This window comes from Eubalaena glacialis, chromosome 15, assembly GCF_028564815.1.
Source record: "Eubalaena glacialis isolate mEubGla1 chromosome 15, mEubGla1.1.hap2.+ XY, whole genome shotgun sequence".
Classification (NCBI taxonomy): Eukaryota; Metazoa; Chordata; class Mammalia; order Artiodactyla; family Balaenidae; genus Eubalaena; species Eubalaena glacialis.
In genome coordinates this window covers 86,755,545-86,783,091 of record NC_083730.1, presented here as the reverse complement: position 1 = coordinate 86,783,091, position 27,547 = coordinate 86,755,545, and the positions used below count along the sequence as shown (strand labels likewise).

At 49.3% G+C, this 27,547-nt stretch overlaps 1 protein-coding gene and 1 long non-coding RNA gene across 4 annotated transcripts in view; one reads left to right on the top strand and one right to left on the bottom strand.

The window, feature by feature from the left end:
* LOC133075672 (uncharacterized) overlaps positions 1-2,129 on the bottom strand; it is a 9,386-nt gene extending 7,257 nt beyond the window's left edge. For both annotated transcript variants that reach the window (XR_009697381.1, XR_009697382.1), the window contains exon 1: positions 1,888-2,129. This is a non-coding gene — a long non-coding RNA (uncharacterized LOC133075672). The remainder of the gene's footprint in view (positions 1-1,887) is intronic.
* VPS37B (VPS37B subunit of ESCRT-I) lies at positions 1,040-27,547 on the top strand. 2 transcript variants are annotated; one of them, XM_061170021.1, is made up of 4 exons: positions 1,040-1,224; positions 22,666-22,837; positions 24,456-24,538; positions 25,302-27,547. In XM_061170021.1, the coding sequence occupies exons 1-4, from the start codon at positions 1,114-1,116 to the stop codon at positions 25,803-25,805; spliced, it is 870 nt and encodes a 289-aa protein (XP_061026004.1). In that variant the 5' UTR covers positions 1,040-1,113; the 3' UTR covers positions 25,806-27,547. The 2 variants fall into 2 exon arrangements, with proteins under 2 accessions (XP_061026004.1, XP_061026005.1); XM_061170022.1 differs by lacking the exon at positions 1,040-1,224 and adding an exon at positions 21,789-21,917.

The following is a 27,547-nucleotide window of genomic DNA, read 5'->3' as shown; positions in this document are numbered from 1 at the left end:
CTCAGATTCTGCTTTCTTCCAACTAGAACTGTGGCAGATTCCAAAGCAGGATAACAGTTCCAGAACTCCTGGATCTCGAGAGGCTTCTAGATAGATGGGGAGATTGAGCAATGGCACCCGAAATCATGTTGTTTCTGAAAGAGCACAGCTTGGCCCACCTGGATGTCTAGGCACCTTCCTCTGAGTTGATGCAAAGGGGCCACTCATGTGGGTCCCTGCTCACCATGCTTCAGCCATACTGGTTTTCTGCCCTTCCTTGAATGTACCAAGCTAGTCCTGACTCAGGGCCTTTGCACATGCTGGTCTTGCTGCCTTGGGCTTCCTACAGGAATGGTGGCTTGTTCTGCCCTTCTCATCCTTCAGGTCTCCTCAGATATCTTCTCTGAGAGGGCCATCTTCTACTACTCTCTCTAAAGGTATTCCTATTATTCTCTTATTTCAGCATTCATTTCCTTCTTTGCACACTCCCAATTTGTAACCATTTGACTTTTTTGTTTGCTTCCCCGTCTGTTAGCTCCATGTAAGCAGGGGTCCTTTTTATTTTATTCAGAACTGTGTACCCAATTCCTAGTCCACATAGTAGGTCTGAACAAATATTTGTCAAATGAATGACTTGGCTGCTCCACAATTCCGAGGAACCAAAGGCATCTAAAGTTGTTTTCCGATGACGTTCCCTTCTTTGGGGTTCCCTGGGTCAGGCTGTGCTTAGGCTGCAGGAACTTCCTTCCCCACTGCCTGCTTTCTTTGGATCTAGGCATTTCTTTTCCTTGAGGAAAAGGCTCTTATGACATCATGGCGCGCACTCCTGTGCCGCAGTGACATCATTACCGCTGCTCACTGCGTCACAAGCCCGTCCCCAGGTTCCTTTCCCTTCCCTTAGAAGCCCCCTACCTTTCCTCAGACAACCCTCGCCCCTAACACGCCTCCCGCCAGGTGCCCAGACTGCTACGTCACGTCCGCCTGCCCGCGCGGTGATGACGTCACGGCCCAAGGGCTGGCGTCACGTGCCCCCCCGCTGGGGGCGGGCCTTCAGGGCGGTGCTTCCGGTCTGCGGAGCCTGGCGGCCAGAGCAGCGGCGGCGGCGGCGGCGGCGTCGGCAGCCGAGACGCGGGGATGGCGGGTGCCGGGAGCGAAGCCCGGTTCGCCGGGTTGTCGCTGGTGCAGCTCAACGAGCTGCTGGAGGACGAGGGGCAGCTGACAGAGATGGTGCAGAAGATGGAGGAGGTGAGCCGAGCGGGGGCTCGAGGCGGCGGCGGGGCCTCGAGGGGGACGCGCGGAGCCGGGGGCTGGCGGCGGGCTGGAGGTGGCCCGAGGCGGTCGCGGTGCCTCAAGTTGGGTTGAGGGGACTGGGAGGAGAAATGGGGGGGTGGTCTTGAGACGGGGTCGGGGGTGAGGGGACCGAGGCTGGGGCGGAGCTGGGAAAAGCGTCCTGGGACGGGGCTTGCGGGGGCTGATGGGGTCCTGAGGCGGGGAGTGGAGCAGGGATTAGAGAGCCTGGAATGGGCATTTGGGGACGTGGTCGGCTGTGGTTGAGTCCGGTGGGGCGAGGAGGGAATGGGGGGATCGAGACTGGGTTGGAGAGGGTAGAGGGGACGGTAGTTGAGGATTACGGGTGCCTGAGACCGGACTGAGGGGGCCGAGGGCTGGGTCTGGGCGGGGGGGGGGGCTTGAGAGGTACAGGGGGACTGAGGCAGTTATTGGGGTCTGAGAATAGGTTTTGAGGTGCTGAGTGGACTAGCTAGATAGAATCTTAGGAAAGGATTGGGGCTTCCAGGATGGGTTTGGGGGCCGAGGGTCTGTACCTAAGTCTGAGAGGTAGTTCTGAGATGGGGTTTTAGGGTTGGGCAGGGGTCTCCAAGGTTGGGAGACACGAGGCCACGGACTTACCCAGTTAAGATTTGAGGTGTCCATGTATCTGAGGGATCCTGACGTCAGAGGGACCCTCCAGGGTCTGACTTCATTTGGAAGTGGCCTTAACAGCGTTATCCCAGGGGGCTCTTCTCCAGGGTTTTGTGGGAGGGGTCTGAGGGTGGCAGCAGGATGCCCTTTCTGGTAAGAGTTGCCCCGTCCGTGGAAGAAGGGAATGTGGTAATTCTAGTAAGGTAGCTTTGCCCCCACAGTGTCCTTCCTTGCTGGGGCCAGGGAGGATTCAATCAGAGCTGTTTTTGGGGAGGAGATAAACTGGAGGCCGGGGGCTGACAGCCAAGCCCCACCTCTTTGATAGTGGAAGGGCTGCCCAGTCTCTGGAAGGCGTGCCACCGCTGTTTCTGGAGATCTCACTGCATCCCTTGTGGCATGGTTTGTTCACAGGGGTAACTGACTTCACTCTTGCGTTTGCAATGTGTGCTTTCTTTTCTCCTTTTCTCCCAGCCCTTTTGAACTCTTTCCCTGAAAGTCCAGTCCTGTGAGTCTGGGTCTTCTCCAGGCAGGTGGACCCAGGCTGATCCAGCTCTCCCCAGCCCATCTACCACTCCTACTCCTTTGTCTCTGAAGTCTGAGCCTTCCCACGCCTACAGGGCTGAGCTTCTCACCCAGAAGCCTGTGGGGGGGCTTTTGGCTTTCTTTCCGAAGAGGGAGTGATTGTTCAGCACTGAGCCAGCCCCCTTAAAAGGGGGCTTGTATGGAGGTTGCACATTCAAAATCACTGGAAAACCCTCAACAGATCATTGTCCCGAGCTACAGAGAGGCCACTGTAGTAAGATGGTATCAGTCTTTCCATTAATCCACCCCTTGTATTCCCGGGCTTTGTAACAACTTGGCACATACAACTTGCTCTGAGATGCAATTTACCCTATTTATGGTCTCCATGTGGCGCTTTCCTTTTTAGAGAAGAATAAGTGACAAAATCCATCTTTCTTGACTGAATGAGAGTTTCATGTCTCCAAAGAAAGAAAATCTTTGCTTAGTTTCTCTGCTTTTCAGTTGCCAGGAGACCTTTTTGTTGATTGTCAGCAGGCATCTTTCTAGTTTAATAATAAAACGATAGGTATGTTTCTCTACTGGGTAACACTGCCTACAAGTTATTTTATTATATGTGACTATCCAGTTTCGGAACAGAGTACTGTAGTTATATTAGTAGAACATTAATGGAAGTAAACTGCTTTTTAGTGCAGGGAGGATTGTGGAGTCAGGTCATTCTGCTGACTCCGGCTTCACCTGTTTCCGCTACCTGAGAAACTGGAGGTTACTATTTAAAGGGAAAGGCAAATTAATCTAGCAGGATTTTTTTTTTGGGGGGGGGGTAAAGGTGACCTTCATACCAGAGTACCCTATAGAAATACCGAGGACCAACTCCTCTTGATTAGACCACATGGTTAAGTTCAGTTACTCAGCAGAAGTTTGTTCTTCAGGGTGTACTGCTTTTAAAACAAGGAAACTGAACGTGAAGACAGAAATACCTTAGCCAGGCAGCTCACCTAGCCACGGTCACCCTTTGCAAGTCCTGTTACCCTGACCGTGTGTGGTGCGTTTCTGAAGGAACTGGTGTGATGTGAACAACCAAAATTCTGACCATGGTAGTTTCTCTCAGCTACTAATCTTGTGTGTTGGTTTATTTGGGGATGGCTGTGAGACACAGTAGAAGAAAATACTTTGTGAACTGTCCACTCTTGACCAGATGGCACATTTATGATCTGGTGTTAAAGAACATTTGGGCTCTGGAATGATACACTCCAGGCCAGACCGGACCCCTGCCCAGCTGTGTGACTGCAGGCAGGTCACCTCACCTCTGTGAGCCTCTGTTGGGGAAGGATATATGAAAATATTTATTTCTTAGAGTTGATGTGGGGATTATGTGAAAGAGTGCATGTTAAGTCCTTAACACGGCATATAGTTAGTGTTCAATAAAGAGTAATTGCAGTTAGTAATTTGTAGTTCTCTTTTTAGAACGATTACTGACAATCATGCATACAGATCATCCTGACCAGTTAATAGGGTCTCATCTCAAGAATCTATAAAGTAAATATTTATTTGGTATTAGCCTAAGAAACATTTTACCTTTCTGTGGTCAAAATGGTTATGTATCTCAGTAGGACTAGGATGAGACAGTAAATGGAACAGGACTTGCACAGCATAGAATCTCTTAACCCTGAACCAAAGGCTTTTTTTTTTTTTTTGGCAGAAGGAAGTGTTTTAAATTGTAGAGTAAGGCTTCTTCAAGCCCGAGGGGCTATTTTGTGGCGGCTGGGAAGTGTGGCTAGGTTTTGAAGGCATTCACTGTTAGGTTTAAATACAGCTGTGCATTATGCTTCACTTACATCGTTTTAATTGTGGCATCTGAGCTTTAGTCCAGCTCGAGACTAAATTCAAATCATGCTGGAGCTGCAGACATTCTCATTTTCCCTGCCCGTGGGTTTCTCTTTTCCTGTTCCTCCTGTCTGTATGCAGTTCTCTAAATGTAGTACATCCCTAGTGATTGTAGGTTCTTTCCTTTTGCTCTGGGCTGATGGTTGTTATGTACACGTTTTTATTTTTATTTAAAGTTATTTTTACATGGCAGTGGAATGTGCCTTTCTCTATCTGTCCACATTAACCCCATTGGACTTGCAGGGCACTCCCTTAAAAGGAACTGTCGCTTAGGGGATTAGGCAGCTAAGCCGGACCTCCTGGGTCATTTCTCCCAGTGTGCCTTCTGAGGAAATGCTGATTGGTTGATGTTAACTAAGGATTCACTAAGGATTCAAATTCAGGATCTTTGTCCCTGGGGCAAGTGAAACTGCCCACAGGCAAAAACTCTGCGGGTCTGAAAAACAGATTGTTTTGTGGAAAGTAAAGAGCCTGGTCTGGAAGAAGCTGTTTCCCTAAGGCGTGTTCTGGTGTGATTTGTGTGGGGCTTCGAAGCTACTGCATGAATCACAATGGTTCATTGAAATGTACCGACCAGGGACTGCTTCCTCAAACAAGCTCTGAACGCTGGTGGGACTGGTTTTTTTTTTTATAATTTTTTTTTTTTAATTTATTTTTGGCTGTATTCGGTCTTCATTTCTGTGCGAGGGCTTTCTCTAGTTGTGGCAAGCGGGGGCCACTCTTCATCGCGGTGCGCGGGCCTCTCACTATCGCGGCCTCTCTTGTTGCGGAGCACAGGATCCAGGCGCGAAGGCTCAGCAGTTGTGGCTCACGGGAGTGGTTGCTCCGCGGCATGTGGGATCTTCCCAGACCAGGGCTCGAACCCGTGTCCCCTGCATTGGCAGGCAGATTCTCAACCACTGCGCCACCAGGGAAGCCCCGGGACTGGTTTTTAGAAGCTAAGATTTAAAACCCTTTTGAGTGTCTGCTACTGGAGTTTGTTTCTGTTCGTGTTGTACAATCATTATTGTATATATAAAGGCTTCAACTTTTATGTTTAAAACTTCTCTTCCATGGACCTATGACTTTAACTCTTGTGTAAAGAATTACTGTGCCCCAGAATATTTTCTGAAATCCGGTATTATCTGACTTTTTCTTTTTAAAGAACCTGAGAGTTTTGTGACTTATTTTAAACTCTGTTTCCACTGTAAAGTGAGGATGGTAACCATGCCTGCCTTCTAAGGTTCTTGCGAGGCGAAGTGGAATAGCAGGCGAAGTCAGTAGAGGCTAGCTCCCTTTCTTTAAAGAGATTATCAGAATTGTTAGACGGTCTTAGGCGAAATCCGATCCCTTATTTCATTTAGTTGTTGTCTCCTTTTGTATTGATCAAAAGTGCAGTGGGGGTGGTATATTACAGAACTGGCTTTTGATACCAGCAGTGTGACCTTTGGCAAGTATTCAGTCTTTCCAATTGCAGTTTCCTCATTGAAAATAAAGGGGATAATAGCAGTAAGCTACTCCATAGGGTTGAGAGTTGTTGGGTGGACTAAGTGAGATAAGCCTTTAACATGCTTATCATAGGAACTTCCCTGGTGGCCCAGTGGATAAGACTCCACACTCCCAATGCAGCGGGCCTGGGTTCCATCCCTGGTCAGGAAACTAGATCCCACATGCATGCCGCAACTAAGGAGCCCACATGCCGCAACTAAGACCCAGTGCAACCAACCAGTGAAACAAATAAATGAATCTTTAAAAAAAGATGTTTATCATGGTACCTGGCACAGAGTGAACACTCAGTAAATTGTTATTATTCAGTAGTATTGCCAAAACTAGAAGGCATAGTGTCCTTTCTGCCATTTCAAGAGATTCCATTTCGTTTAAATGCTGTGGAGCACTTACTGTGTGCGAGGCATTATAAAGGATAGAAACATGAATAGCATATACTTCCTATATTATAATCTAGGAAAGAAACCAAGTACACAGACATCAATACAAGAGAGAATAAGAGGTAGGGAGCTTCAGTTTGGGGAGATGAAAAAGGTTATGGTGGCGATGATGGCACAGCAATGTGAGTGTACATAACACCGCAGGAAGCGTGCACTTATCAATGGCTAAAGGGGTCAATTTCATGTTTTGTATATTTTACCACAGTTTTTTTGTTTTTGTTTTTTTTTAGAGAGAGGGAGAGAATAAGAAAAAGGCCACATGTGAATTGTAAATGACATTGAAGGTCAGATGAGAGGCTTTCTGGCTAGATTAGGTTCCTACTGCAAGAGATGGACTTTGATAGGCAAGTAAGATTTAAGAAAATAAATGATCAAATACAGTAATTCCTATACGAGGGTGTAGAATGATACAAGAAACATCTGTGTACCTGCAAGCGGCTTTGGAAGAAAACACGACCAAGCCAGAGAAGAGCCCTCTGTGCTCCATCCTGAACGTGATTCCCCACCCCCAGGGAGCCACTGTCTTGAATTAGGTCTTTATTTCTCTAAGTAGTATTTTGACAAAAGTGGGGGCCCACGAAGGAGTGACAGCCTGAGCACGGCACTGAGCAGGAAAGCACGGGACAGGTTTTATGACTCGTTGAGTTACCAGATGAGATATGCTGGTGCGAAGGGAAGTGATAGGAAATAAGGCTGGCGAGGCGGAGAGCCAGGCGAGAACTCAATGGCGGTTCCTTTGGTAGCACTGAGTTTCCGCGACTCTTTGGATGAGGGCAGCGGTGCGTTCAGAAGAGCACTTCAGGAAGAATATTTTGGCGGCAGGGTGTGGGCGGGATTGGCACGGGGAGCTTCAGGAAGACCAGGTCAGAGGTGGAAACGGAAGGGCAGGTAAGAAGAGGTTAGGATTTGAGCTAGAGTTCTGGGAGGGGAGATGCAGACCAGCTGGTTGGACCCCTTCACACCATGGTGCCCTTGTGGAGCTGTCCCTCCCCCTCCCCTGCCCACCGAGGGACCCCATCAGCTTTGCCTTCCAAATGCTCTCCCCCCCGTCAGTCCCAGACACACGGTCCCTTAGCCTCTTTGTATGCCTCCTCGGTGGAATTTGAGACACATTTTGTAAGTCCCTTGCTTCCCTGTGTCCCCAACTGGCCTGGGGGTTCCATTTTATCACGTTTATTTTTGTGTCCTTGGCACCTAGCACATGCCTGGCACACAAGATGTGCCCAGTTAGTGCTGCTGAGTGAGTGGAGGTAGCTGGGCTTTGAGTGGAAGTGAGAGTGTGGGCCAGAGCGAGGCTGGAGGAGGGAAGAGGGGGTCCTTGAGACCGTGGTGGCCTGGGTGTGGGGGACAAGCAGGGCAGCTACGTGACATCGTCCGGCAGGCAGCTGAGAGTGCAGTTCTGGAGCTCAGGGGGATGGTTTGCTTAGAGATACAAATTTGGGGGCTGACTTCGTCCAAGCACTTGTTGAAGTCAAGGAGAATACAAAAGTTTGAAAGGCCATTAGGAGTAATTGGGTTGGGAGAAGGAAAGAGGTGCCATGGAAGGACACGGGTCCGATGACTCGACTTTACAGACAAGTTGACATCCTGTTGCAGTGCCTGTACCGTACAGACTAGTCAGGAGGAACCCAGAAACAGGCTGCACTGGTTGAACCTCATTGTCATGTGCAGAATTGAGGTGCTCTTGAGCTAAGCCAGCCTCGTTGTAGATTTGGCTTTTATCACAGTATTTGTAGCGGAACGTTGCTATGGGGATCATGCCAGGTAGCAGTGCAGGGTTGTCTCTAACGGCCTGTGCGTCAGCCGCTGCTCACAGATGTGATCGCTGAGGCTCAGAACATGCCGGGGCAAGAGTTCTAGCTGGTTTATTTCCTTCCTCAGCTGTGTGGGGTTTCCACATCCCATCATTATTCAGGAAAACCATCTTACCCAGTGGTACAAAGACAGAGGAAAGTTCTTTGTAGAGTTACTTCATAGGGAAGAGTGAAAGTAGAGCAGTAGATGTAGTTTTGTGGTCAGTAGGTTACCTTGCAGTACGTCAGGGGAAAGCTTTTCAACGCATTTCTCATGGAATTGTGAGCAGCATTGTTCATCGTACCAAAGAGTGCATGTGAAGAGCAGATGTTTGAATAGCTGTTATATTACAAGCAACGTCATAGTTAATAAAAGGCTTGATTTGAAAGAAACATTATCTCCAAGGTTAGCTAATGGCACCTTGAGGTTATAGTCATACCCATAGCCCAGGGCTGAGGTTGGCAGAGGGACAGTAAGTGCTAATTGGTGTTTGCCATCAGACAGCGGCTTTCATTAATGTGAGCACTGCTGAGGTAGGGTAAGTTTATTCATTTACTCAACCTTTATGGAGCACCTTGCGTGTGGGGCGCGGGGTTTGAAACCGCTCAGCCACAGAGTTTTCATCTTTTAGGATCTCGCAGGTATGCAAAAGCCAGTTTCAATGTATGGGTGAAACAGTAGGGGTGAGGACATGTCCTAGTGGGAGGGAGACCTGGTGAACCTTTGCAGGGCTCAGGGAGATCCTTGGGAATGTTTCCTGGAGGAGATGACTCATGAGCTATGATTGGAAGGGTGAGTTAACCAGGTAATGAGGGAGAAGGACTTCAGGCTTGGGGCTGGGCTGCATGAACAGAGGCACAGAGGAAAGAAGCAGAGATTGTGTGCACAGGAATACTGCAGGCCTTGCTGGAGGGGCCAGGGCAGGGCGTGGGGGGAACGAGGCCAGAGAGGCGGGCAGAAACCAGACAGCCCCATGTTTCCTGAGAAAGCTTGGGCTTCACTCTCCAGTCAGAGGATTTTAAACCAGGGAGTGGTGTGGTCATACTTGGCGATCTATGTAGATGACTCAGGCAGCCAGGAGAGGATGGATTTGAGGGGGTGAGACCAGAAAGCGGGGAGATCAGTTAGAAGGCTGAAAGGATTGAGAAGAAAGATTTTCAGGCAGCCAGACTCTTTGACTTGGAGGCTTACACCAGACTCATTGCACAGCCTGCTGAGTCTTGCTTTGCACACAATTCAGATAACAACACACTTGGTCCTATGGCTAATCTGTCAGTGGCAGATTTTTTAAAGGGTGTAGGGAAAAACTAGTAGAGCCAATTACACCATCCAGAAATACATGAAGCTGCACAAAAAATGTAAGATCAGCTGTTAAGCATAGGATTTGGGTTGCTAGAAGACTTCGGACACGGATTAACCTTTCTAAATATCGGTTTCCTCATCTTTAAAAGGGGAGAATTAAAATACCGTCCTTATGAGACTTTGGAGGATTAAATAAGATAATGTTTGTAAACTGTGGAACACAGTGCAGGACCATGATAAATGCCAGTAAATGAAGCTGCGACGGTTGTTAATGAAGTGGCTGAGGCTGTTTGGTTTAGGGTAGTGCTTCCCTAATTCTGTGATTGTTAATGGCGATTACAGTAAGAGGGCTCTGTGGTAAAGAAATCGGGGGACTCTGGTTAAATAAGAGGGGTTTTGCTTTGCTTTGCTTTGTTTCGTTTGGTTCTTACAGCTAGTGTGTGTTGTAGTATTTCCCACACTTACTCCATCGCAGAACTCAGTCTGGTGGGGCTAGGTTCCCCGGGGCACACTTGGGCAAATGCTTATTTAAGGACATAAATGTATCCATCTGCTTCCATGGCCCAGGGGTATTGGTTTTTCATAGACCCACTGTAGTTACTTGATATTGATGATTCTGTCTCATCAAAGGTTGTCCTTTGTGCTTTCATGTGCTCTGTTTAAGAAGGCAAGGAAGGAGACTTCCCTGGTGGTGCAGTGGTTAAGAATCTGCCTGCCAATGCAGGGGACGCGGGTTTGAGCCCTGGTCTGGGAAGATCCTGCATGCCACGGAGCAGCTAAGCCCGTGCACCACAACTACTGAAGCCTGTTCACCTAGAGCCTATGCTCCGCAACAAGAGAAGCCACAGCAATAAGAAGCCCAGGCACCGCAACTAGAGAAAGCCTGTGCGCAGCAACGAAGACTCAGTGCAGCCAAAAATAAATAAATTAATTAATTTTTAAAAAATAAAGCAAGGAAGTGTATATAGTATTTAAGATTTCTGATCCCAATTGATCAAAGCTTTAAAAAATGACATTTTTAACATGTTTATTATAGAAAAATTTAAAAATACAGAACTATAAAGAAGAAAAATATAATCGCATGTAATACCACCGCTCAGATAAACACTGTTAAACATTTTATACATTTTCTGTATGTGTTTTCTACCACTAGGATCATTCTGCATGTAGAGTTTTTGACTTGTTTTTTATCTAAATTTATGCTCTGGGCATTTTCTTATTTTTTGTCAGAAGATCCTTACATGACATGATTTTTAGTGGCTTATGATATTTTATCATGGGGGTATGCCACAATTTATGTGACTAGTCCTTTATTACTGGATATTAAGGTACTGGGTTTTTTCGTTTTCATAAATTATATTGCGGTTAACATCTTTGAACATAAATCTGTTAAAATATCAACACCTAATTTTTTTGAAAATGAGTCAGTCTTAAGTATCTAGGCAGTTCTTTGAGTTAGAACATCTTATTCCCTACATCACTTATAATTGCAGTTTTTTTGTTGTGAAATTTAAGTAGAATAATTTAGAATAACTCATTCTCCTTTGACTAATCCCTTTCTCTACCCACAGACTAAAAAAAAAAATCTCGTTATTAGAATAGCATTTTCTCATACTGAATAGAAGATGAATAATTTCAGTCATGTGAGAGTAAACTTTTATCTATTAAACTGAATTCTTGAGTCAGGTGTTGGAAAGTTCATGTCATGATGTATTTTAAATGTAAAAGCAAAATTGTCAAAAGATGTAGTCTTAATATACATCTGGGATCTACCTGGATAGGCATTTTCTTATCTGCATCTGTGTAAAGACTATCCCAGAAAATTCACATACATGCTTTTCTTGTAGTTTGTGGTGAAGAGGGGAAAACCCCAAAGCTCTTACTAAACAAGTGAACGCTTTGGTTGGTTGTCTTGGCAAGAAACTACTAATAAGAAAAGCAAAGTTTAGAAATTCTGTCTTCTGTAGGCTGCTTTCTTTTGGGGAGGGGGGGAGGGATCTGGATTTTTAAATTACGGTAGAAGCTATTAATTGACCTCCCTCTACTTAACTAAAGTGTTCCAGTAATTGGCATTCTCCATGCCCTTCATCAAATATAATGATTGATGCCCCCCCCCATCATGATTAGATGCCCGGGCATTTCTGCTCCCACACCACACTTGCATAATTACCGAGAGTCAAGTGTGTTTTCTCTCAGACCTGTTCATTCTGATTTTTTCTTTTTTTTTTTTTAACTTTTGAAATTTATTTAATTTATTTATTTATGGCTGCGTTGGGTCTTCGTTGCTGCGTGCAGGCTTTCTCTAGTTGCCGCGAGTGGGGGCTACTCTTCGTCGTGGTGCGCAGGCTTCTCATTGCAGTGGCTTCTTGTTGCGGAGCACGGGCTCTAGGCGCGCGGGCTTCAGTAGTTGTGGCACACGGGCTCAGTAGTTATGGCTTGCAGGCTCTAGAGCGCAGGCTCAGTAGTTGTGGCGCACGGGCTTAGCTGCTCCACGGCATGTGGGATCTTCCCGGACCGGGGCTCGAACCCATGTCCCCTGCATTGGCAGGCGGATTCTTAACCACTGCGCCACCACGGAAGTCCCTCATTCTGATTTTGTTACAGTAATTACATGATTTCATTAAGTACTGTGGCAACCGAGGAACCGTGTGTGAAAAGAGTGAAAACTGTAAGCTGAGTGCTTTGGAAAGAGTTACTATAAGGTGATTCACTAGAAAAAAAAAAAGCTTGCTAGTATTCCAGAAGGATTCTGCTCTCATCTTGCTTGTCCAGTGTCTTCAGTTTCCCCACATTAGAGGGTGTGGTCTAGGCAAAGAACTTCTGGAAATCGAGCTAGTGGACCCTTTCTCTAAGAAAGGACCTTTGCCTTAAATGAAAAAAATGGATAGATCTTTAAAATTCTATGTGTTTAGTGAGTTACTGCTTTAACCAAACTGCTCAGTTAACCAGCAGCTGACTGGTTCTGATTATATGAAGTGAGGGCTTCTCTGTGTTTTCCTGGCTCACCTGCTGTGAGATTCTGATTCTGTAGGACTAGGCTAGGGCCAAGTGTGCCAAGCCCCTTGCTTTTAGGAGATGAGGGACAGAGGCAGGTAACATTGTGTTCAGCTTGGGTCCCATCCTGCCTTGTGCTCCTCATCCCTTTCTTCTTCCACCCGGAGTCCCCAGGAATTACAAGGCCTGTGATGCTAGGAAAGTAACATTTATTATCGGCACCACTATCCACACAAGTCCAGGAAGTGCGGAGATCTTGGTGTCCCCCCCGCCCCCGCCAAATATTAGGAAATACGTGTTCTAGGAAACAAAAAAACAAAAAAACAACGGAACACCCTGGTATGTTGTGCCTGCCAGAAGTAGAAAACAATCAAATCCTGTGTAGCTGAGACCACTTCTTCCCTGGGGCTAGTCCGTTTATTTTCAAGCCCAGCTTTTTGCATTTCCTGTGGTCAGTTGCACTTACAGTGAATAACATACTAATTTTTAAGATGCGAGTCAGCTCCATATGGAAGGGATTGGTCGAGTCTATGTCCATTGTCTGCTACTTTCTGAGAACAGCAAGTTTCTCTCAACAAGAAGGATTTTGATACCTGCGATCAGAAGTAGCAGTCTTTATTAATCTAATATGTTCTGTTTGTTGAGTGGTTGTTTCGGTGGAACATTTGATAAGCAGCTGGCAAATTTACTTTCCCGAGTAGGCTGTAGCCTTGGAGATGGTTTCGCACAGCCCACGAGATTGTTGTATTTTAGAACAGTTTCATAATGTTCTACAGTTCTTTCACTGCATTTTTTGTATTTTTCATATCCTTAATTTTTTTAACATGTTAATAAACAGTCCAACTCAGCAACTGTTAAGTTTTTTCATAGAAACTCAGGGAACATTTGGATTGAATCAAGCCACATTGGGTTGTGTTTACAGGTCACCTCTGGGTTATTATAGGCTTGGAATACAGGCTCCACCTGAAAGCCTGCCTTCAAATGGAAGACTGGTGAAATGAGTGCATCACTGGGAAGGTCTTTTCACTGAATGGAAGATGAATTTGGGTTTTCTGATAACCTAACCTTTAGTATTAAAGCCCAAACTCAAATTGCATGTGACTTTAGTGAAATCTACCGTAAAATTAATTGGTGAACTAGATCAAGTGTAGCACGATAAAAGGAAATGAGGTTAACCTGGCTGAATGCGTGCCAACCTTTTTATCACCTAATCCATAAGCCTGCTGTGTTTAAAGTCTGAATGCAACCTGAACTTTTCTAGTGGAAAGTAAAAGGCTAAGATTTCTTTCATTCTGTATCTTTGTATTATATATAACTTTCTATTTAATTTTATTTGGAGAGGAAAATATCAAAATCAAAATGAATTTCCCACCAAAAGGAACCAGTGTTTCTTTGAGAAGGACCCATCTGAGTTAGGGGCAGCAAATGTACAGATTGGTCTGGGACATCTTGTTTTACCAGAGAGCAGGGCAGCTGTCAAACCTCTGGAGTATGTCAGCCTAAGAGCCAGCTCGAAGTGTCTCCCACTGGCCATGGACAATTTGAACATTAGAAAGATTAATGACTACAGCTAAGATTAATGACTACAGACTACAGATTAAAAATCTGTTACTTAATAATGATACCTCCAAAAAAAGCTTATTGGTCGTTTTTGGAGGTTGCTTGAGCACTAACTCAATCTTCTAAAAGTTGGCTTTAAAAGTGGAGGGGCGGCAAAATCAAACATTCATCCTGCTTTTTCCTATATAAATTATTTCTGATACTCAAACAGATGAGGCAGAATGCTCACAGAGGAATTCAAGCCAATACATACAAAAGATGAAATTAAAGAATTTTTAGTAAGTGTAGTTACAGCATTGTAGTTAGAGTTATGAAGTTCTTGCCCATTAAACATACGTATTAAAGTTTTTAAGGGTGAAATGATATTATGCTGAGATTTGCTTTAAAATACTTCCCCCCCAAAAGTGGGGAGTACAGAAGAAACAAGACTGGCAAATGTCGCTAATGCTGAACCTGGGAGAAGGGCGCACAGGGATTCATTATGCTACTTACCTCTGCTTTTGCTTTGTGTTTGAAATATCCTAATAAAAGGGTAAATGAGAGGCATAAATAGAAATGAAATTTAGGTGATTACTGGAACTTGAAAATAGAGAAGTGGTGGCAGACTGGATTTTGTGTAGTAGGGTAGATTCTGTGGCATAATTCATGGTGTAATCCTGTAGAAAACACACCTGGAGACAGAATACCCTAACTCTTAATGTCATACCTCTGGAGTTACTTCCTGGCACTTGTGACTTTGGTGATCTCTAAAACCTCCCAAGGATTGCATTTCCTTTTTCCTGAGTAAAATGGGGACAAATCTGTCTCACCCTCGCTGAGAGGATTAAGGAGATATAATGCGTGAAGGGACGGTGGCACAGCGCCAAGCACGCGGTGAGAGCTCAAGAAATGTTCACGGGTACTGTTGAACTGTGTCAGGTGCTGGCGAGAGAGAAGCTGTCACGTCACCACCAGTAACTTGTCTTACTTAAATCTTTAAGTTTGTATCTGTTTGATTTTTTTTTTCCCTTTTTCTCCCCTGAACCTTTCTTTTTTAAACTTTTTATTTTATACTGGAGTATAGCCGATTAACAATGTTGATAGTTGCAGGTGTACAGCAGAGCGACTCAGCCGTACATATACATGTGTCTGTTCTCCTCCCCTGAGCCTTTTCTTTGAAGAGCAAATGCAGTCAGGGCTACAGGCTGCAGTACAGGGTGAACGGCGCCCTCTGGCGTTAGGCCCTGGGAGCTGAACCCCGCCCATCTCCGTGGCGGTCTTGGCGCGGAGACTTATGCTCAGGAGGACAGACTGTGTTCTGGTTGCTGCCCCCCCAGAGCCTGGCGTGTAATGGTGCTTCTTAAGTATTTTTTGAATGAATGAATGAAACGCGCAAGCCGCTGTGTTGGAGCATGTTGCGGTGGCTGTTATGAGCCATACATAGTGTAGGTACTGGAGTTCATTGAGTGACTTAAAAAAAAAAAAAAAATAGATGTGTAAAGTATTGTGGCTTCCAGGCCATCACAATCATAAACATTACTCCCACATTCTCATAGGCTTTCCAAGAGGGCTGAATTTCAGCTCAAGAGAAGGGATTGTGTGACGCTGACCCGCCTCTCATGAGTCTCCACATATGTGTTGCATGTCTGATGTCTACGCAGTAATGGGTAGTTTTGCTTTAGAGCAATCACTGTCATAATCTTAATTTTTTCCCCTTATGCTTTGCTTCCAAATGTGATCACTGCTGTGGTGAAGTAGGGGTGCAGATAGTTTCGCCTGGTTGGTTGTAATAACGAGCATTAATCTATGATGTTACTGTTTAAAAATTTATTATAAACATTCAAAGAAGCTCATCTTCAGAACAGCTTAGCAAGGTTTTAACAACTGACAGGTAGTGGCCTGAGGCCCAGCAATCAAGAGTCCTCCAGATTGAGTTGAACACATATTTAGCAGTAGGCATGTGTTGGCCTGGGTACTGTGCTGGGTTCTGGGTATCGGGGAGTGAACAGGGCTCAGTTTTCCTCTTAAGGGGCCTGAGGTTCTCATCAGAAGGGTGAGCGTGAGCTCAGACGCCGTTGTATTTCATGGGGAAAGCCATTCCAGTTGTCAGGCCTTTGGCGAGACACGGCACTCAGCTTGGGGAAGGTGGGTGTAGACTCCCCCAGGACTGGTGCGGGACTGGCCACAGGTGTGCACTTCTCAGCCCCAGGCCTGAGGGATGGAGCTGGGTGTGGAGAACGAGAGAGGGGGCTGCTTTTGATTGGGGTGGGGGGTTTGGTCACCTACAGCGACCCCAGAGGGAGGGGACCCAGAGAACCCCCTCCTCATTTCACTCTCGTCCCACCCTCAGTCCCCATCGCTGAATCCAGCTAGAACCAGAAGGCAGGGGGCCTAAGTGGTGGATGTGGATCAGCCAGTTGGCCCCTGGGGCACAGAGCAGGATGGAGAGGGGATCTCAAGGAGAGATGGAAGATTCCAGCCCTGGATTAGTCCTCTGGATGCCATAACACATTACACAACTTGGTGGCTTAAAACAAGACAAATTTATTCTCTCACAATCCGGGAGACCAGAAGTCCTGAATCAGGGGTGTCCATGCTCCCTCCAGAGACTCTAGGAGAGACTCCGTCCCTTGCCTCTTCCAGCTTCTGGTGTTGCTGGCCTCCTTGGCTTGTGGCCATATCACTCCATTCCCTGCCTCTGTCTTCACATGACCTTCTCCTCTGTGTTCTCCTCTGTGTCTTGTATAAATCCACTGGCCATTGGATTTAGGACGACCCAGGTAATCTAGGATGATCTTTGTCTTCTTTAACTTAATTACATCTGCAAAGAGTCTTTCCCCAAATAAGGTCACATTCCCAGGTTCCAGGGATTAGAATGTGGACATTTCTTTTGGGGAGCCACCATTCAGTCCACTACAAGCACCCGTCACTCGCAGGAGAGTTAAAACGCCATTGTGATACCGTGATAGCTGTTGGTGTGACTTTGTTTAATTTGCCTTCAGTCGAGGGGCACTCTGCGAGGGCAGGGTCCGGCCTGCCTCGTCCACCCCTGTGTCCATCGCCGGCCCTGCCCAGGGTCAGCGCGTAACAGTGCCTCAGAAAATCCTTTTTTGGATGAATGAATAAACAGATGAACGGACAAGCACCGTGAACTACAATACAGAGTAAAACCAGGGGTGTGCTCTGTGAGGCCACAAAAAAGAGCTCAGATGTCACTGTGTGCTGAAGGAAAGCCAGTTCAGTTATATCAGTTGGGTCTCTGGCACGACAGGGGGCGCTCAGCTTGGGGGAGTCGAGGGACGTTTAGTAAAGGTGTTCTTTACAAGGAGATGGTGGGTGTAGACCCCTCAGGGCTGGTGCAGTTCAGCTTCGAGCCGAACACTTGCAGGGATGGATCGAGCGGTGTGTGAGTTGTGCCTCGGAGAGCACCCGGCGATCAGGCAGTGAGAGCGTGTGTAGCTTTGCGCGCGGCTCTCGGAGTCGAAAAAGGCCCAGAGCCACAGCCAGGGCAGGGGTTTGAGGAGGGGCGTTATGTATAGGCCGGGGAGCAGCGTGAACAGAGTTGTTGGTGAGGAGTGTTTTATCTGCCAGACGGAATGTTTACTTGTTAAATAAAATGGGATCCTTGACTTTGTACAAATACTAGGCCTCTGAGCATGGCAGTAGGTGAGAGGGCGAACCTGTGTGTTTTTGTTTGTTTTGTTTTTTGTTTTTGGGCTGCACCTCGTGGCAGGCGGGGATCTAGTTCCCTGAGCTGGGATCGAACCTGTGCCCCCTGCAGTGGAAGTGCAGTCTTGACCACTGGACTGCCAGGGACGTCCCCCAAACCTGTGTTTTAACCTGTGTTCCCCAGCCCAGATTCTGTGTCCTTCCTGGGTTTTGAGCATTTAAAGGACTTCAGTACGATCAAGAATTTCCATCTATTTTGTTGAAATTTGCTAACATAATTCAATAATGTCATTTACTTTGTTATGATAAGGGTTCTATTATAGTGTAAAGGGGGAATAAGGGACTACTCTGAGTATTTTTCCATAAAAGATTTAGCTTGGAAACATAGGCAGATTTGCCCATTGTAGTGTTTATAGGAAGGCACAGTTATAATTATAGTTGAAGGGGCAGACAGGCCAGCTTAAATCAGAACTTCACATTGTGGAAGCATCTGGTTTGGAAAACATCCACTACAGACTCAAACCTTGACCCAGCTCTGGACAGTGGGGCGCAGGCAGGCCCCCGTCCTGGCCCCGAGTGCCTCTCAGTTGTAACTACTGCATGTGTCATGCAGAGGGGGGTTTGTCTGTTTTCCTCCTCACCAACTTTATTTTCTACCACACTCCCCCAACCCAAATAAATAATGACCTGTGCATTTGAGGTAGAACGTACATTCTGTGAGAACGTCATATAGTGATGTAAGCCTCCCAGGAGAGAACAATATCTCCACTCTGCCTGGACAAGTATATGTAAAAGACCTTGGTTTTTTGTTTGTTTTAAACAAAGGCAGCTTATCTCCCTAGAGCCTCTGCCCTTCTGGTTCTACTAATACCTAACAGGTTTTTTCTTTTTTAATTAAAACATAATTACTTTCTATAAATTTATATATGCTTATTATAAATGATTCAAACACTATACACAAGTAGAAAGAGGAAAGTAAAAAAAAAAAAAGTCACACCATTGAGAGGTCGCTATTAGCTTTGGGTGACCGTCCTTTCAGACTGCCCTGCTCACGGATGGACAGATGGGCAGAAATTACTGTATAAGTGGATCTTACTGTAAATGCTGCTATCACACATCTCAGTTTTCTTTGATTTTGAACAGAAAAGGAAACTGAAGTGAAACTGAGTACATTTATAAAAATGTTTCATTACCACAGAGAGATTATTTCCTGAAAAGATTTCTCTATGGTTAAGAAAAAGAATCATGAGAAACCATCAAGAGGCTGGGACCCAGTTTTCAATTTCAGGGTGTATGGCTCCGCACGAGGCCTCCTCTCGCGCGAGTCCTCGGATCAGTGGGACAGGGGGTGGAGAGTCAGACCGCGCATCACCCAGGGTGGCTGCCACTTAAGCCTTGCTGAGTGTGGTGTGCATGGTCCCCCCGAGTCCTTTGCAAACGATAGAACAAGGCTTGGCTGCTTCCTCCCAGTTTTCCTCAACTGGGATGATGAAAAGGAATGTTGGGGAGGAAGGTCTTTCTCTAATGCAGCATCAAAGGCGTGTTTGGGCGCCGATGCTTGTGCTGGAAGAGCTTTATCAGAGGCTTAAGAAAGAGGCTTTTCCCCACTTCAGCCTACGCCCTGGCCACCGCTCCCCCCACCACTGTCTCCGCTGTCCACCTGGAGAGGGTGCGGGTGTGCCCTGGGTGGCCACTGAGAATTTCCTGATAGTCTTGTAAAAACATCTGAGTACCCGGGGATAGAAAGAGTACAGCCAGCATAACGGTCGTCTCCATCGGTTGGAATTTTATTTTGCCTCTGCGTTCTGTGCATGACATGTTGTAGGAGAAGTGATTCTGACCTGACTTGGACCCCAGGAGAATAAGCTTTATTCGTAGATATATTTTAGGGTGGAACTGTGAGGCAGGGATCACCTGGGGGCTTTGAAGACACTCTCTAGGCCTGGGTCCCCTCCTAGAGAATTGGGCTCATCTGGGGCTGGTCTGGGCCTGGGGAACTTGTCAGCGCCCCCTTGCCTTCAGGTAGTTCAGCTGACGCTGAGAACCCCCGCGGTAGGCTGGCACGTGGCGGTGCTAGGACGGTGCACTTCCCTCACGCGATGCCTTTCCAGTGGCCCCTCGGGAGCCCTGTGCTTGTGGTCTGCCTGCGCTGAAGACTTGGGGAAACTCCTGATCGGATGGCCCCGAGATCCAGGACGAGTGAGACCCTCCACCGCAGTCCCCAAGGGTTCCTCTATTACGGGAGCCCGTCTGTTGCATAAAGGATTTGGGGCGTTTGTTGCTTGACAGGCACAGCTCATGGTTTTTTTCTTTTTGACTCTGCATTTTGTTACCCACCTTGTTTGCCAGATCTGGCCCCTGGCTTTTTAGGGGATGAGAGGGTCTCTGATCGATTCAGCACATCCTTGCTGAGTGGCTGCCGTGTGCTGGCTGTCTGGCACACCACAGACGACAGGGCGCCCCAAGCGGGTAAGAGTGAGCGGGCGCACAGACGTAGTGCTCACTGGTTGCCGTCGGTGGCAGGAGGGAAACAGGTGCTGTGACAGAGGGCGGCTGCTGGCTTAGCGAGGACGGCCAGGGAGGCCTCTGCAGACAAGGCGCTCAGCTGGGGCCGGGCAGTGAGGCGGGGCCGGGGGTCTGCTGGGGAGAGCTTGGCTGGTCCTCAGAACTGCTGGGACGGGGCGAGCGAGGGCCAGGTCACCCCAGGGCTCAGAGATCAGGGCCTGACGAGTTCGGTTCCATTTTCGCTGATTCTCAGTTTGAGAATAGGAGGGTGCCTGTTCCTCTCAATTCTCTGGGCCTCACTCAGGGCCTGGCAAATAACAGTTGCTCGGTAAGTGTTTATTGAACACAGAACTGATTGAGTCAGAATGATGGCGTGCACGGGGCAGTGGGTCCTGACGGTGGCCTTGAATATCTGCCCCTTCCCGTCCATCAGATGAGACCAGTGGGAGCAAAAGATCTCATCAACAGTCTGTTTTATTTATTTATAATTAAAGTTTAAATTTTGAGATCATTGTAGATTCACATGCAGCTGTAAGAAATAACACAGAGATCCTGTGTAGCTTCACCCGGGTTCCCCCGCTGACGACATCTTGCAAAATTCTAGTCCACTCCCAAGCCAGGATTTTGACACCGATATGGTCAGAGCAGGGCACCGTGGCCACGAGGAGCCTTCCTCTTGCCTCTTACAGCCACTTCCCTCCCCCCAGCCACGAATCCATCTCCATTTCTGTAGTTTTGTCCTTTCAAGAGTGTTGTATACACAGAACCTTGGAGTCTGTGACCCTCTGGGCGGGTTTGTTTCTCTCGCGTAGCCTTGTCCCCTGGCTCTTCGTCCAAGCTGCACGTGTCTCAGCAGCTCCTCCTTTCTTAGGTCTGCGCTCTGCTCGCGGTGTGGGTGTGGTACTGCATTTAGCCGTTCACCTGCTGGACACCTGGGTGGCTTCAAGTTTTTGCTTACAGAGAAGGCCGTTCTGAACATTCATGTGCAGGTTTCCGTGTGAACATCAGTTTTCATTTCTCTGGAATAAATGCCCAAGTGTACAGTTTCTGGATGGTATGGTAGTTACCTGTTTTGTTTTAAAAGAAATTGCCGAGCTGTTTTCCAGGGTGGCTGTACAGTGGTTGGTTGGTTTGTTCTTTTAAATGGCTTAATCGAAGGAAAGACTCTTCTGCAGGACCTCTGGATGCAATGTACCTGGAGGCCGAGCTGCTGTGGGTAGGGGTTGGGGTGGTGCTGGGAGCCCCCCAGGACCCCTCCAAAGTCTGCAGGACCAGGAACCCGATTAAACCAGGTCTTTCCAGCCCCCATAGTCCTTGCTGGCTGAAAGCAGCAGCAAGAGAGGAGAGTATTTCTACTGTACTAGTTTTATAGTGTTGAGCTAGAGGCTTAACATTCTATTTTAACTTAAGTTCTGCTTTACCCTGAGCCTAATCTTGAGGGCCCTGCCCTGTGGTCCATGGGAGAGATGCAGATTATGTGTCTGCTGAGGAGAGGAGCCCCCCACTGGGTGCAGGGCCTCCTGCTAGAGACCTGCATCCACGGCTCTTTCTTTGTTCTCACACGTGTGAGTGTGTGTGTGTGTGCGCGCTGGGAATTGTGCACTAGCACCAAAGGGTGTGGCTGGAGGGGGAGGGGTTGAAGCGGAGGCAGCAAGACCAGGAATCTACAGTCAGACGAGCAAGAGGAAGGAAGTAGCAGCGAAAATAGCCTGGGTGGGGTGGGGTGTAGAAAATATCAAGGGGAGGACAGGATGGCCGGTGTGGGGCTGACAGAGAGCTTCGGAGAGAAACGGGGGCAAATAAGACTTCAAGCCCAGAAAGCGAGGCGGCTGCAGGCCGTGGAGGAGCCCCTCACCAGCAAGTGGAAAGGGGACTGAGCTAGAAGTAAGACACGTTGATATTTTTGCTTTTTTATTCAAATGTACTTCTGGTTACGTTTCCTTAGGACTTCCTCACCTTTTCTCAGACCTCGCATTAACCCCTCTCACCCCTGAGGTCCAGGCGGGCTTCTCCACCCACTCGTGACCTGCCACCCCCAGAAGCGCAGGACCCCTGTCGGGCAGATAAATCCCCGCCCCCAGCTTTGGGTCAGCGGTCAGGAGCTGGGGAGACTCAAGCCTCTGCTCAGACGTGAAGAGCCGGTGTCGGGCGTAGGGGCAGAGCAGAACAGGGCCCCTGAGTGGATTCCTTCCCAGGGTCTCGGGCTTTCGTGTTTGATCTCAAAGCCTGATGACTAAGCCTGAATTGACACCATGCCAACTGGCCCTCCTCTGATAAAAAGTGATTCTTTCACTTCTCTGGAACAGCAGCAACTCGTTTTGGAAAACTCTAGCTCCAAATCTTTAGAGCCGTTCGCTCCTAAGAGCACAATGGCAGTGGTAAGGAATTCCGGTCACAGCGCAGCTCCTGGGGTGAAAGCTTCAGCAGGTCCTGGGACAAAGCCCGTCCTGCAGGCCTGAAGGAGAGGAAGGGGTCTCGCTCTTTAAGAACGGGAACAGCGTCCAAACTAGAAATCGGGGCTGGCGTCGGGACGGGGGCAGCTGCCCAGCCAAACGGAAGCTGCTGCGGTGGCCCCGGGGGTGGGGCTCGGGGCTCGCACGCTGGTTCTCATCACCCTGTATGGTCTTTGCAGACGCGGAACGTTCAGCTTAACAAAGAAATGACGCTGGCCAGCAACCGGAGCCTGGCGGAAGGAAGCCTTCTCTACCGGCCCCAGCTGGACTCTCTGAAAGCACGTTTGACCCAAAAATACCAGGACCTCCAGGGGCTCTTTGAAGCCTACCACATAAAAAAGACCAAATTAGGTAACTCTTTTAGGGGGCTCTTTCAAGAATAAAGAGCTGAGGGAAGGGTGCATTTTCAAGCTGTTGCACTAACCAGGAAAGAAATGTTATTATGGAACAATTTCAGATTAAGACAGTCATTACTGCTGTGAAAAAATAGTTTATATATAGGATTGTGTCAGTAATTTAGAAAAAGAGACTTGACTACTTTTTAAACAAGACCCTACCTTTTCCAAACAGTATAGAAAAAAGGCAATTTTCTGAATTATGATATACAACTAATGTTTTATCCTTGAAGTTAGGCCCTCACAATTAATGTTGAAAAATATTCATCCCTGGAATACTTTATTTTAATGTCACACTTTACTTTGCAGCCATTATGAAGTGACGCAGGCATTGACTACTGTTGAAGCCTGAGTGCACTGGGGGTAGCTTTCAAGGAAGCTCTGAGATTAAGAGGTTAAAAGGGGAGTTCCCTGGTGGTCCAGTGGTTAGGACTCAGTGCTTTCACTGCCATGGCCCTGGGTTCAATCCCTGATCAGAGAACTAAGATCCCACAAGCCGAGGGGCACAGCCCCCCAAAAAAAAAGGAGAGAGAAGGTTAAGAAATCACCCCCTTCAGTGACGTGTACAGTGACGTCCGATACCATGATCCCTATATCTGTATAACTGCAGTAAAGATGCACTGTAACACGCCCGACCAGCATGAGTAAAGGTGAAGAGACGGGCAACACCAGTGCTGGTGGGGACGTGCGGTTCTCCCATTGCTGGGAGGAGTGAGAATTGGAGAAGCTGTTTGTTAGCACCTGCTACAGTGAAAAGTAGGCATGCTCTATGATTCAGCAGTTGCACTGCTGGGTGTCTCCCCAACAGAAGCGAATGTTCACTCATGTCTATCAAAAGATGCACACAAGAATGTTCGTTATAGCTTGCTTTGTGAGAGCCAAATTTGGAAACAGTCTAAGTGTCCATCTACAGAATGATGGGTAAGTTGTGACACTTATACAACTTTCAGTGCCGCAAAGCGCTGAAAGAAATGAACTGCGGATTCGTGCAGCAACACGGATGGTCTGAGAGACGTGGTATTGAGTGAAAGAGGCCAGCACAGAGCACACACTGTGTGATTCCACTTGTGTGAAGTTCAGAACCAGGCAGAACTCTTGGGTAGTGAAGGTCAGCACCTCTGGGAGTGGGCCTGGGGAGCCTTTGCAAACATTCTGTATCCCAGTCTGGGTCATGGTGGTTGGGTTTGTGTGTGTAAAAATTCAGGTGGTACGCTTAAGATGTGTATACTTTATGTATTTATGTAAATTATCACTCAGAACTCCAAAGGAAATAAATTATGGGGTGATTGCAGGGTTAGGTTGCAAGGTTAGGTCACGTGCTCAGTAATCGCCGCTGTATTGTGAGGCAGGCGGGTGACACTGGCTGCGTTACAGCCTTTCCTGTCAGCTTCCTGGAAAGTCAGCTCAGTAGGTGTGACTCTCCTGTCGCCTATCCAGCGAAAGTACACTCTTTCTTCGAAAGGGAAGTGGGGAGGAGACTGGGGGAGCGTGTCGTCCTGAGGGGCCGGGGGTCATGGTGGTTTCTGAGGGTGTGCCGGTGCCCCTCACCCGATCGTGCCTCCTGCTTCTTCCAGATCAACAGTCCAGCAGCGCTTCCTTGGAGACCCTGTTAGCGCTTCTGCAGGCGGAAGGGGCCAAGATCGAGGAGGACACGGAGGTAAATCCAGCCAGCCCAGCGGGACGCCCCAGGGCAGTTACCCGGGCCTGGGCCCAGCTCCCCCAGGGCCAGGCATGCCGGCTGCGCGGAGAGGGCGGCCCAGCCGGTGGACTGGGGAGAGCGCCAGCCTGGGGGCCAGGGGAGCAGCGGGGGCGGTCTGGTCCTCACGTGAGGGGTGCACGCTACACTGAATCGGCGCCCGTCCCGTGGGTGCCGCTGGCTGAGTTACCATCTGTCTGCGTCAGCTGGCCGGGCAGAGCCTGTGGGCACGGCCAGCTGAGCACCCGAGGCTTGAGCCTCGCTGAGCGATAAGGAAATGAGTCAGGGTCCAAAGTTGTGCAGTTATAGCCTCGCCGGACTAGGCTGAGTGCTCTGAGGAACCGTCGGGCAGGGCGGCCCTCGTGGGCGCAAGCAGGTTTCTGTCCTGCCGACCGTGTGGGGCTGTCAGGGCGCAGCCAGTGGAGGGAAGGAAACGCTGGTCTCCGGCCGGGGGCTTAGCAGCTCGGGCCCCTCACCTTAAGGCGGACTCTCCCCAGGGCCCGCCACCTGTCCGGCAGGTGGGACCAGCCCACCTGTCTTCCCGCTCACTCGGCCCGGGTGGGGCGCCAGCCGGGGTCTGCAGCGAGGAGCGGCCGGGGACAGGGAAGGGATGCGTGTTGGGAGGAAGCTGGCCCTGCCTCCCCCGGTGCCCTGGGTGGTGAAGGGCGCTTCCTTCCCTCACGGCTGACCTGCCCCGTAAACTGGGTTTCTCCTGCTCCTTCAGAACATGGCAGAGAAGTTTCTCGATGGAGAGCTTCCCCTGGACTCCTTCATCGATGTCTATCAGAGCAAGCGGAAACTGGCCCACATGCGAAGGGTTAAAATCGAGAAGCTCCAGGAGATGGTGCTGAAGGGGCAGAGACTTCCCCAGGCCCCGCCGCCGGCCCTGCTGCCCCCCAGGGTGCCCGAGCCGGTGCCCGCTGCCCCCCTGCCCTACCCCTCCCCAGAGGCCAGCGGGCCCCCCTCCGCGGTGCCTCGGCGCATCCCTCCCCCACCGCCCCCGGTGCCTGCGGGACGCTTAGCCGCGCCATTCGCCGCCGCCCTGGGCTCAGGACAGGGCCCCCTGCACCCAGTGGCGCAGTGCCCACCGCTGCCCCCGCGCGGGGGCCTCCCTGCACAGCAGGGCTTCTCCCTGCAGCAGTTTGTGTTGCCACCGTACCCGCCGGCGCTGCCCCAGAGACCCCCGCCCCGGCTGCCTCCGCACCAGCCAGGCTTCATCCTCCAGTGAGCGGCCCTCGTCCTCCCCGTGAGACTCCCTCGCCGGCGCCTGCTGGCCGGGTCCGCGCACGCAGATGGAGGCCGTGAGCACTGGCTGCTCTGCCAGGGGCTCTGGTGCTCGGGCCAGGGCGTCCATCTGGTTGTAGAACCGTAGGTCAGGGGTAGGCAGATGTAGAACCCTGGTTGTGGACACCTAGGCGGTTGTGCGCTGGGCCTCAGCCGGGCATCCCCGTGGTCGCGCTGGTTTGTCTTCTCGGTATGATTCTTCAGTCTGGTGTTGAAGTCGTGAGTTTGGGAAAAGGCTTCCCCCACCGCCTCCGTTCCCACGTAGGATCGTGGTCCTCCCGTTGCAGCTTTATTTAATAAGCATGGTTCATCATTTCTGCTTTATTTTCAAGACGGTTCTGTGTGTCCCAGCCCACCACCCACCGCAGCCCCTGGTGGGGGTCGATCGGTGGGCCAGCCCGGAAGGTGCTTACTGAACCCTTGTGGGGCGGGCGGTCCTCATAGCCCCTCCCTCCCCCGAACCTGGATGCTTCAAAGCCACCCTCGGAGTTTGCACTTGGCCCACTGCCACGTCCAGAGGCTGGGCGAGTTGCAGCCGGGTAAGGAGGTGGCCGGGAGCTGGACTTTGCACAGCAAATGACGGCCCCAGCTCCTCCTCCTCTGCCTCCGCCTCGAGCCAGCCCGAGGCTCTCTATGAAGAAATACTCCTCCAATATTTTTACTATGTGTGTAATTTTCCTGTTTTATATTGGGAAAGAAAACTTTTTTGACACTTATAAGACCATTCAGGGAAACTTTATGAAAAATGCACATACTGTTCTGAGCAGGTTGAGAATACAGATGAAGTGAACGCAGTTTCCTTTCTTGCAAGCAGTGCACGGTCGCCCCTGTGGGGGCCCGTGCTGTGCCTTAGCTTACCTGGTGCCAGGAGTGGCCGGCCAGGCGCTGGGGCGGCGTCACCAGCCGCTGCTGCCCCTGCGGCTCTGCGTTCCTTGTCGTGTTGCAGGTGGAAGAAAAGCCCACCCACCTTGAACCAGAATACCCTTAGCCAATATTCTCTGCCTCTGGCTGGGCCTTGGGGCAGGGGTGTGACAGAGGGATGCCAGCAGCATCTCAGCTCGGCCTGGAGAAAGCCTGCCCCGCAGCGTTAGGGAGGTACCAACAAGCTCCGATGCTCTGGCAACACCCCGGGCTCTGCCTGCCCCCTGGGTTCTCATCCGCATGTGCCATGTGTGCCGGATTCCCAGGGCCCCAGGCGGGGCTGGGGGTAGTGTTGCCGCCCATCTGTTGACCAAAAAAGGCCCGTGTGCTCAGTTGTGGAACTCCTGACTCCGGCCTGTGACTCCCCAGCTGGCTGCTGCCCAGGTGACAGAATCCAGGCAGAGCTCAAACGGGGTCTGTCCTGGCAGGCCCTGGGCGAGGCCACCGACCTTTGTCCTCAGTTACTGTACATTTCTACTCCTGGACTTGAACTCTGCTGTATCGTAACTGTTTTTAAAGAGAACAGCTGCATAGGACGATTTACTGCCCTGCCAATCAGGTGGGCCTGTTAACGTCTGTGAATCTCGAGAGTGGTGCCACCCACCCCGTACCTCTGCCGCCTGCAAGGGGCACAGCCAAACGTGTGAGCTCGGCGTTGATGTGGGGGAGGGCCGCCAGGCTGGCCTTGCCGTCTCCAGGGCCACATCTGAGCTGTGGTTGTAAAGCTGTTAAGACCCTTTTTAATAAATAGAGAATTGTTAATAA